The sequence below is a fragment of the Crotalus tigris genome, unplaced genomic scaffold, assembly GCF_016545835.1.
Source record: "Crotalus tigris isolate CLP2741 ecotype Arizona unplaced genomic scaffold, ASM1654583v1 scf7180000019173.45859301935:6455823, whole genome shotgun sequence".
Lineage (NCBI taxonomy): Eukaryota > Metazoa > Chordata > Lepidosauria > Squamata > Viperidae > Crotalus > Crotalus tigris.
Genome location: NW_024097414.1, coordinates 713,915 through 725,537, shown reverse-complemented (window position 1 = coordinate 725,537; position 11,623 = coordinate 713,915). Strand labels below are relative to the sequence as shown.

The window sequence follows — 11,623 nt, the reverse complement described above, 5'->3', positions numbered from 1 at the left end:
CTCTAGCTCCCGCTCTATCATCGCCCCGATGAATTAGCGCTCTCCGCGACTGGTCAAAAGCGGCGCGCCAGGCCGCCCTTCGTCCCGTCCCCCCCCCCCCTTCTTAAAGAGACAGTAACGAAAGGACCGCTCCTTCATAACATTCCCTACCAAGTGTTCAAAATGAGTTTGTATGTTCAGGACGTTTGCAATAAGGAGTAGAAAATATTAAAAGTTCCAAAAGGTTGTTCACCAGAGGGAAGGACGAGAAACAATGGTTGGAAGCTGACCAAAGAGAGAAGCAACTTGGAATTAAGGAGAAACTTCCCGACAGTGAGGACAATTAACCAGCGGAACAGCTTGCCACCAGAAATTGCAGGTGTTCCATTGCTGGGGATTTAAAGAAGAGACTAGACATTCACCTATCTGAGATGGTATAGGTCCTCCTGCTTGAGCAGGGGGCTGGACTAGAAGACCTCCAAGGTCCCTTCCAGTTCTATTCTATTCTATTCCATTCCATCCTTCAGGGAGATAAATCTAGCCTGTCGGCTTACTTATTTGGACCAATTTCTTCTGATTCTAATTCTTTTGGAACACCAACAGGTTCCCTGTTTGCCATTTCACAATGAACTGTGAGGCATGTTTATCCATAATCACAGATGATTATGGATAAACCCTAGAATCCATGTATTCTATATGGGTTACTGCATCCACACAACTGCCTGAATCTGTACATTTTAAATAGTGAAGAAAAGGTTTGAAACTGCAGCCTGCTTCATATTATTGGCCTTTGTCCATACATGAAACAGTGGATACCTACCAGATGTTGGTATCTGGGCAGCTGAATTACTCATGTTAACTCTTAACGTATTTATTACATTTTCAATCATCTGGATCTGGTCTAATCATGAAGCAGAATGAAGTAGGAGTCTGTGTGTGTATATCTGTTAACCATGTAGCAGAATATAGTTAGCACTGACTTCCAGTACTTCCTCAGAAAAGCGGAAAAAGAAACGTAGACGTAGAGATATGAGTATGTGCTTTCTTGGGAAATCAGTGGGTTGATACCACAAACATCTTGAAGACAAGGCCCCCTTCGAAATTATTGCAACAGTAATTCTACTGATCACACAGATTTACTCAACACTGCATTTACAGTTATTATCCAAGTTTTTGATTTGACATTAACTGCCCTTTCCATAGTTATTAACAGAGACTGCAAGAGCCAATCATGTTAAAAATGTCTATGGCAGCATTTCTCAATTCTGGGAGTTGAGGTCCTCACACCTTAAAGCTGCCAAAATTGAGAATCATGGTCTATGGAGTTAAAGTATTAAGTATATAATCTTTGCCCCAATATAGCTCACACATGCTGCGACAATTCATCTTAGCTGCGAGTTGTAGTCCTAACTGACCCAGAAGACACTAGGTTAGGGAAGCCTAATCTAGACACTCTGAACAGCTTTTCTGATCCTTGTTAGTGGTAACCAGCATTCATTGCAAGCTTATGTGCTAAAATATTAGACCAAGATGACTACCGTAATTTTCAATGAGCAATAATTCTTTCACACCCTAAACCTTACTGGTTTATTTGTCATTCTACACAAGTACAAACACAACATGACTACAAGATGCCACCAAGTTATACAAAAATCAAACTTTATAGTAATGACTGTACAACAGGCCGAAGGCTCTCTGGCCTTTTAGAAATTGACCCTCGGTTATTCCAATCACAAAATCCTTGCTCCCACCCACCTCCCAAACAGAGATCAGGAAAATACGAGTTTTCAGCTTGTGTGTTTTGCACATCTTCTAAAAAGCAAAAGATTTACAGCGTCGTTGGCAGGCACTGGGTTTTTTTTTTCCTGTTACCAGAGTTTAATTTAAGGGGTGTTTTCAATTTGTCACAGATTCAGTAACCAACACTGCCAACAGCCAAAATGTAACTTGAGGCTGGCAGGAGAATTAGAAACGAAGTGAGGGTTATAAAAATTTACTGATTTAGTGAAAGGGGACAAAGACATTTTGACACTGAGACATGTGTCCGAGCCATTTGGGCATGTCTGAGAAGCAACCAATTTTCTCGGGAGTTGTAAAGATTTGTGTCTAAAATAAATTCTTTTTGAGAATGTCAGAACCCAAGGAACAGCTCCACCCTACCAGATGCAAGAGTCTTAGCTAGTTTTTAATCATTTCTCAACGGTCCCTTTGCTTTATTCTTTCCAATTTTTTTTCTTAAAAAAAGATACCATATTAAATGGGTGCACTTTTAACTTAAAGAAACCCACAGCTGCTTAGTACTGTGCTTTATCGAGAAGAATTGGAACTGGATCGGCTGCGGTGACGCCTCCGGCCTGGAGATCTGGATCTGGATCGCCTGCGAACTGGGGATCTGCGCCTGGGAGATCTGGATCTGAAAGGAAATAGAGGGAAGGGCTTCAGCTGAAGAAGAGCTGCATATACTTAGTACAGGATGATCAGCACAATTCAGAGATGTTTCATAGGCTATTTATTTATTGTCTGAACAGGAAACTCAAGTTTCTAAAGTGCATTTGGGGTCCCTCTATAATAAACCTTAGGAGAGATCCCCTTTGATGACCTCAACAATGGCTCCCAAAGAGGGGTTTCAAGAATCCTTCTGGCAATTGAAAACTTTTAACAAACTTGTTGCGACAAGTTACATACACTTCCACTCCAAAAATACTGCTTCAATGAAGGTGCAGGAGCGGAAGAGAAAGACGCATACCAGATTAACCAGAATGGCCCGGCCTTACTGTGAAGGGATTCAGAGGGAACGCAAGAGCCATTAAGGAGAGATCTGGAGAAGAGATTACCCAGTCCAGAGGTTGAAGACAGTGTGAGAAATAAGAAAAAAAAAACACCTCCAAATAACCCTGCATTTTTTGTTTGGTACAAGATGAGACAGAAAGAAATTCTGACAACTTGCAAAGGTGTCATTGCACCCTCCAGCCATAGAGTGGCATTTCAGGAATGTCTCATTTCAGACATGGCACCCACATCGCTGATTACGGCAACTTACCTTCTCCTCATGCGTGGTGGCGAGCGGCGCCACATAGGGGGCGGTAGCAACATCCTTCTGGGAGGGGTGAAACGCCTGGGGAGGAGTCTTGGTCGAGGAGTTAAAACAGCTGTGGCGGTAATCTCCTGCCCATCGATTTGACCTGTTTGTACCACAGAAGAATATCCAGAGTGCTGTAGCCATCCGACATCTCTAGAAAGCACGTTTTCTAATTCCACCGACTTAAAATGCCAGCTGGAAATTGTTCTTTTAACCCACACAGAGAGGGAGAAAATGCAGGGAGTGGGCCTTGGGCAGGGGTAGGCAACCTTGGCTCTTTTATGACTCGTGGACTTCAACTCCCAGAATTTGAAGTCCACGAGTCATAAAAGAGCCAAGGTTGCCTACCCCTAGCCTTCGGAATGGATGGATAGCTACGCTGGCTCAGGAATTCTGTGAGTTGAAGTCCAGGAGTCATAAAAGAGCCAAGGTTGCCTACCCCGGGCCTTGGGAAGGGATGGATACTCAGTTAAAAGGAAGTCAGTAGGAAGAACACATCAATGAGATGGAAGTTTCCCCACCGCTAGCAATGTTATCTTTCTAAAACAGTGTTTCTCTACCTTGGCAACTTGAAGAGGTGTGCATTTCAACTCCCAGAATTCTCCAGCCAGACATCTGAAGTCCACAGGAGCCTCCCTTCCCCCTCCCAATTTTCCACGTTTAACGCTCAATCTGAAGCCCTCTCAGTTCCAGACACCTACCTCCATCCATGTGTTTCAGGGCCTTTTCAGCATCATCTGGATTTTCAAACTCTACGTAGGCGTAGCCCCTGGAAAGATGCGGGTTGAGCCTATCGGCTGCCATATCAATCATCTTGATCTTTCCGTAGGTAGAAAATATTTCCATGATGTGATCCTTCAAGGAAAAGAATTCCTGGCATCACTACGTATTCCCATTATCTTTAGTCTTCCTAAAAGAATACTGAATAAGAGACAGCTACTCCTTTAACCGAGATAGAAGCGTATCAGTCAAATCCATGCAGAGGAATTTGTGTTTCATGTGTGCTTCCTTAGAGTTAAAACATATTCCTGTATATATTTACAGGAAATACTAGAGGTGACAGAAGCAAGGGTTTAAGACAGTGAGCTCAACTGACAGGCGCAATTGGGTTCACTATTGGAAAAGCTGAGCGCCAAAGCATTGAGGCTTTTGAACTATGGTGCTGGAGAAGACTCCTGCGAGTCCCCTGGATTGCAAGGCGATCAAACCGGTCAGTCCTAGAGGAGATTCACCCCGACTGCTCTTTAGAAGGCCAGATCCTGAAGTTGAGACTCAAGTACTTTGGCCACCTAATGAGAAGGAAGGACTCACTGGAGAAGAGCCTAATGCTGGGGAAGATGGAGGGCAAGAGAAGAAGGGGACGACAGAGAATGAGGTGGCTGGATGGAGTCCCTGAAGCAGGAGGCGTGAGCTTCAAGGGACTCCAGAAGATGGTAGAGGACAGGAAGGCCTGGAGGAACGTTGTCCATGGGGTCACGATGGGTCAGACACGACTTCGCAACTAACAACAACATTGGAAAAGCCTCAGACAGCAATTGGGTGTGTGAAGTGGGGAAAAGCCTCTCTTAAACTATGGAGAACCACCAACAGAACAGATAACAACAGTGAATTAGGCTGATCAAATGTAAGCCTGAGTTATTCCTCCTGAAATCACACCAGTGTTCTTTTACAGCTTGATTCCAAATTCCCAACATCCAAATTAATTACGACTTTGATTCTGCTCCTTCAGGGTCTAATTTTCTCTTCCTTTTGAATCCAATTAAGCAACCGGTTACAATTACCTTTGTGACATTTCTGGTAAGCCTCCCCACGTGAACTTTTGTGGGCTTAGGTGAGGGACTCCTTCTCTTTCGTTCTTTTTCATCTCTCTTGGGTGGTTTAGATCTGGAGAAAACAGAGAAATCGTTTTTCCTCGTGAGCAAGCTTGTAAGAAAAGTCAGCTGCTGGCTACTGTTTAAATGGCCTGCTATTTAAACAACAGCCTGTCTGATGTATGTTTCAATGAACTTGTCAAACCTTCAGACATGATAGGAAGGCAACTGTGTTAAATCTATGATAGCAAAAAACATCAGTAGTTTGGTAGCATCTCTTCTGATTAATAAATGTTATTCAAAGGCACCAGCAGTTAGATGTAGGATTTAAAATGGGGGGAGATTGGGAACGGGCGCAAATAAGTTGATTATGCAAATTCATGTGAGACTGATCACAAGTATCTTATCAATTAACAATTGCAATGTGATTAAAAAAAATTTTTTTACATCTGCATAAACCAAACTATCGTCTCCTCCCTTTCCCCCCTCACCCAGTTTAAATTCTGTATGTCTAGTCACTCTGCATCTGATAAAAGCTGCATCTTTTGAAAGCTTTTCCCTTTTAATAAAAGATGGAAAAGATACCTAAATTTAGGCCTTTAAAAAGTTTTTTTTTTTAAAAAAAAGCTAACTGGAATTTACATTCTACAAAATCATAGAAGGAATCTGGTGTGTACAGACATAAAACTGAGCCACAGTGAGGGTTTTGCCTACCACAGGGGTCTTCAAATTTGGCAGCTTTAAGACTTGTGGACTTCAACTCCCAAATTTCTCAGCCAGCATGTCTGGCTGAGGAATTCTGGGAGTTGAAGTCCACAAGTCATAAAAGGGCCAAGTCTGAAGACCCGTGGCCTACAATGTTCTGCATTACAACTCTTTGTTGATGACTTAACATTTCAGGTAAATGTAAATCAACTGTTATTTTCAATAATTACACCAACGAAGATTTAAAGCAGAGTTCTCCAGAGTGGTCAACATCATCTCCAAGAATTAATGGACTATCCAAGATAATTATTATTACTATTAGTATTCATATTACTATTAAAATAATATGGGGGGGTCGATGAATAATCTGAAACTTCACAAAAGGATCAGTGAACTGTAGAGTTTGGGAACCCCTGATTTAAAGCAAGGGGTGAAAATTAGTCCTCAACTCCCAAGACTTTAAGCCACCTCGTTCAAGTCCGGATTGATCACATGCCCCCAGGCAATGCCACTCACTTGGAACGGGACCGTCTCCGATTGTCGTGTCTACGTCGGGAAGGGCTCGGAGAGCCCGAAGAACTGCTGGAGCTGGAGCTACGGGAAGTGCTTGAGCTCCCCGAACGGCTTGATGCAGACGAGGAACTGGAGCCACTGCTGGACCCAGTGCTGGAACTTGACCCTGAACTGGAGGTGGAACTTGACCGAGACCTGACAGAAGAGCAGCAGCAATGTATCACCCAAACTGAGCAGAATCAACTCTCATGATCTGGAACAGGGGTCCCCAACCCCCGGTTCCGTGAACCGGTACAGGCCACGGCATGCCAGCAACCGGTCTGCACAAACATGCAAAGCCCCATCGGCGGGATGCAGGCAGCACACAAAACCACGCACGCTCCGGTCCACGGAAAAACCCCTCTCCACGGAACCAGTCCCTGGTGCCCAAAAGGTTGGGGACCTCTGATCTAGAAGGCTTGCAAGAAGCCCTCACACATACTTTCAAGTGCCTCAGTCAAGAAAGAGAAATCGAAATAATGTTTTTTTTTTTAAATGGATCATTTCTATCAAAACCTTAACAGTTAGGAATGGGAGGCTAAGACCAGACCAGTAGAAGCCCCTTCTTGGTCACGATCTCCAACATTCCTCAGCACGCGGTGAATGGAAATAAGTAACAATTTAGTTGATTTGATTTCTACAGCCACCCATCTCAAACAAGTGACTTTGGGTAGTGTACACCATCAAACATAAAAACCACGAAAACTATTCAAACAGTGGCAAATAAATATATACGGCACTGAGTAAAACTGTTACTATTTGTGTTAACACAGGCAGGAAATGGGGCCCTTCACATCCTCGGGGCCCCGTATCCAGTTATGGGATAAGCTTTGAAGTGAACTCTGAAACTCATGTCTCCCCACAAGAACTCCTCAGGAAGTGAGTTTCTAGTTCCCCAGAAGCCACAAACGCAGGGCCTGCCTTTCGTACGCTTTTTCGGGGATCCCAGGATTCCGTGTACCTGGTGCTACTGCTGCCGCTGGAGGCACTGTGCCTTTTGCGGGTTTTGTCGCGCCCGCGGTCTTTTTCGCCGGACTCCTTTGTGGCTGGTTTGTCCTTGGACCGGTCCTTGGATTTCTCTTCGGTCCGGTCTTTGCGCTTGGTCGGAGAGGGAGCCCTTTAACAGAAAAGCCAGAAAGTTATCGTCTTAACTTCGGCTGCCGAACGAAAGCGAGGCGATGAGAAGGTCGCGGAATTCCCAGCCTGCACCCTATCGGGGCAGGTTCAAAGAAATGCAGAGCCACGTAAGGAAGATTATGAAAGGAGCCAAGAGAAGCATTTCTAACTGCAGGCCGCCCGTTTAGTGACCGTTGGAAGTTACGGTGGCATTGGAGGAAAAAAAAAAAGGGGGGGGGGGACTTACGGACTTTTTTCACACTTATGACCACTGCAGCATTTTCACGGTCGTGGTTTTAAAATTTGGAAGCTTGTCAAACTGACTCCGATTTAGGACAGTTGCAATGTCACCTCTGATGACTCTCTGACAGGCAACGTCAATGGGGGAAGACAGACTCACTTAACCACTGTGTTATTAACTTAACAACTGCAGTGATTCACTTAACACAAGAAAGGCCATAAAATGGGGCAAACCTCACTTAGCAACAGAAATATAGAGCTCCACTGTGGTCGTTAAGTCGAGCATTATCTGTACTCATGCTCCCCAGGAAAGTCCTAGTAAGCTGCAAAGATTTCTCCCACCCACCCCTCCTCCAGTCCCTGGGAGAATTTAGGCCTTGAAAATTCAGACAGTGGTTACCTAGTGCTGGACTTTTTATTATTTTCTTTGATGGATAGCAAACTCTTCTTTTTCATTCCTGACAGTTCCATTTTCCCCTTCGGAGTCCCAAATCAGCTCTGTGGGGGCCTCACTTATCTGAAAGCTTACTTCTAACGGATCCCTAAGCGAGTGCAAGAAGCTCCAGAGAACAGCCTAGTGACAAGACAAAAGCATTGAGAGACAATTAACATACAGGCAGAAGGAGAACAACAACAAAAAAAATCCTATTTGATAAGAACTGCAGGTGACATCAACCAATATTCATGCAAAGCACTCGGTGGACGTAACAGCAAATTGCCTGGCTGAAAATGGCACCTGCTGACTAAACTAAATCAGTGTTCCCAATCTGAGCAATTTTAATTGGTGTGGAGTGGAGAATTCTGGGACCTGAAGTCCACACAAATTAAAGTTGCTCAGGTGAGAAACACTGGTTTACATTGGGTATTTTAGAAGATACTGTATTTGAATACTTTCTAAGGATCTCTAAAACTAAACCAAGAAAGAATGCAGTTTTTTTCGCCACCATCGCAAACAAGTTTTTCTGTCTAAAGTTTTCCCAGAATTGAATCTTTAAATTGGGGGGAGGGGGGGGGCAGGGGATATGAAAGGAGCATCATTGGAGGCTGCATAATTTTTGGGATTCAGGCGTCTCCTTGGTTAGCTTTGACACAAATACGGATGGAATCTTTAAATATGAAATTAAATTAAAAATTAAATATGAATAAAACTAAGCATGAATAAAATTTGAGGGCAGGGCTCCCTGACTTAGAGCTTCTGCTTAAAGAACATGGGATATGTGTGATCCAACCAAACATGATCAGTGGTTAATGGCTTAACTTTATATGTGAGCCAGACCTGGCTATTCAACAAATCATAGTAAAACAAAACAATTCTGCACTATGTTCTGACCGATATAGATGCAATAACTTTTCTATAGCTTTTAATCTTCAGTATAAGGTACATAGCAGCATGTTAAAAAGATATACTCTCTAGTCAATAGTATGCTGTAGAGGTAATAATTATATATGCATATATTTCTACTTAAGTATATACAAGCATTTCCCCAGCAAATATGATTGGGGTCAGCCTTTTGGAAAGAGGAAGAACTGCTAAATATATTTTAATCTTTGTACTACAGTTTTTAGATATCGGGGCCCCAACAGGCACTATGAGATTATTTGACTATTTAGATACTGAAATATGTTAGTTTGGAATGCTGTAAGCATTTGTCTCATCTGGAAGGCATAAATTAAGAGAGTCTGTTAGTTATGACATTCTGTTGGCATTTAAACAAACCTGCAATTTAGTATTTTTTAAGAGATGGAACAAGATATTTTCTTACTGCACCATAAAAAATATCCAGATAACATTTACTTTATCTCACTGCTACTCTCCCTTATCCTACCTTTATTTCAACCCTCATATCAAGCTCCACCACTATCTCTGCTACTTAAATATGAAAGAAATACAAGTTACAAAACCAAAGCACTTCCGGTGAGATTTTATTCTGAGTGAGCATCCGAATTCCAGCCTATCTACCAGATACACATATGGCCTTTTGTAAAATTGGGAGAACCATTTGGGAAGCCACCAAAGCAAGACTTGAGTTTTATTACAGCGAAATATCATGTTATATCTCTGTATTATGCATTATTATGTTATTATTATGCGTTATTATACACCCTGAAAACTACCCAGAATCCAACTGGATCGAAGTGGTGCATAATTCCATTTAAAAAAAAAAAATGAAGGGAGGCACAGAACTGCCTCTCCCCCGCTTCCAAAAAAACTGGAATAAATCAGATTTTTTTTTTTTTTTTGCAAAAGCAACGGCAGCAAACCGTGTAAAACCTTACAGGGCGGAATCTGTCTATAAGCGGTGCAAAAATTACTTTCAAGTTCTACAATGGATCATTGGGGAACCCAGTGCCTTCCCCCCCCCCCCAAAAAAGGGGAACAGCTCCAACAGGAGCTTGCTTTGAGCAAGAGGCCAGAAAGGGGCGGAGCCAGCTTGGTTCTACGTCACCCACCCGCACGCCGCCCCGTCCTGCAGATTCAGAGGAGCTTCCCCTCCCCACTTTCCGTCCGGGCCTTCCGCACTCCCGAGGCGGGCTCACCCTCCTCCACGAGGCCGACCCTGCTGAGAAGGCCCTCAGCGGCTCGGCGAACCGCTTCCCGCCGCTCTCGCGGCCGTCCCCGAGCCAGATGGCGACGGATTATCGCCTCTCCGCTACTTACATCCTCAGAGATCGCCCGTTGCTCCTACCGTCGCGCTCGCGGTGACGTAGTTTGGCGCCTTCCGCAGAGCTGGGCGCAGGCGGATGGCGTCAAAGATGGCGACAGGGAAAAGGCGCTGGAATCCTAGACGCCTCTGTCTCCAAGGTTACGACTCCTCCCCCCCCTTTTTTTAAAGGGCCAGACAGGCGAATTTTGCTGTTGGCGGGGTCGCGTTTAGGAGAACGCCAAAAAAGCTAGATTTGCAGCGATGAGTGCATGCAAAGTCATGAGAATAATCAAGTTGCAAAACAAAAACCCAATATTCTTTTTTTTTTTTTTTACAAACAAGTGAAAATCTCCTGATATGTTGGACCACAACTGTCATCAACTACCATGGTTTGGACTCATGGAATTGTAGTACATAGGACTCTTCATCTTTTCAGGAAATGAAAAGCAGATTCTAGATTTTGCAGAAGGCCAAGCTAGCATGCAGTAGGTTCCAGATGTTTTGGGAGATTGCTAATACCATTAGCAGGTTCCAGATGTTGCAAAAGACCGCTAGCATCACAACATATTCCAGTAGAAGATCTAGCCAGAAATCTGGGTACAGAAGATGTTGCAGAAGAGCATGCTAGCATCACAGCAGGTTCCAGATGTTGCAGAAAATCTAGCTAGAAATCTGGGTAGAAGCCTTGCAATTGCAACCTGGAGAAACGACTTGCTTCACAGCCTTGATTGGACTGGATGGCATTATATCTTATGGTGAATGTTGATATTAAGAGGTTACGAAATACACAGATGGATCATGCATCAAATTTCTCTCCAGCTGCCTTGATGGGATGTAGGGCTATCCTAACATTGTGGGCAAAGCTGAACAAATTTTAACCATAAAATTTTTGGAAGTGGTTGGCCCTCGCTTTCTTCTTCCTAGGGTTGAGAGATGGACGGGCTCCAAGTCACACCCAACTGGCTTCATGCCTAAAGCAGGACTAGAACCTACAGTCACCTGGTTTCTAGCCTGGTGCTTTAACCACTACCCCAAACTGGCTTTTATTCACATATGATTGTTATCATATTATTACTTTGTGATGAAGCATGTTGTGTGAACCCCACCCCTTGCTTACTGGCCATAAGTCACTTTTTTCAGTGCCATTGTAATTCTGAATGGCTGCTAAACAAATTGTTGTCAGTCAAGGACTTGTAGTGCAGGATGAACATTGGTCTCTTCTGTCGGCCACACAAATGTGCTTCTACTTAACAGCTTCCTAATGCTGAAGGTCTCCATTGCTTAGCATAACTAGAAAGGCAAAGAGAAGGGATTTCCCAATTTGTAGACGATCCTTGCTTTAATTGTGACAGGGAGAGTTGTAAGCCAAGCCATCCATTTTCCAAAGAAAGATGAAAAACAGAAAAAGTGAGAGGGAAAAAAGCTCTAAAGAATTGCCAGGAAGAGAACCTTCAGATCCTTTGACAGGTCTCATAACTGAAAATCAATCAGTAAGC

At 43.6% G+C, this 11,623-nt stretch overlaps 1 protein-coding gene across 3 annotated transcripts; it reads right to left on the bottom strand.

The window, feature by feature from the left end:
• Window positions 1-1,542: 1,542 nt before the first annotated feature.
• On the bottom strand, window positions 1,543-10,255 carry RNPS1 (RNA binding protein with serine rich domain 1). Of its 3 annotated transcripts, none has more exons than XM_039360783.1 (8): window positions 10,142-10,255; window positions 7,883-8,056; window positions 7,088-7,243; window positions 6,091-6,282; window positions 4,840-4,942; window positions 3,760-3,913; window positions 3,020-3,161; window positions 1,543-2,392 (listed from the first exon to the last, which is right to left on the bottom strand). In XM_039360783.1, exons 2-8 carry the CDS (start codon window positions 7,951-7,953, stop codon window positions 2,287-2,289), a joined length of 924 nt encoding a protein of 307 aa, XP_039216717.1. In that variant the 5' UTR covers window positions 7,954-8,056; window positions 10,142-10,255; the 3' UTR covers window positions 1,543-2,286. The 3 variants fall into 3 exon arrangements, with proteins under 3 accessions (XP_039216717.1, XP_039216716.1, XP_039216718.1); XM_039360782.1 differs by having other exon boundaries at window positions 10,021-10,158; XM_039360784.1 differs by lacking the exon at window positions 10,142-10,255 and adding an exon at window positions 9,934-10,072.
• Window positions 10,256-11,623: the final 1,368 nt, after the last annotated feature.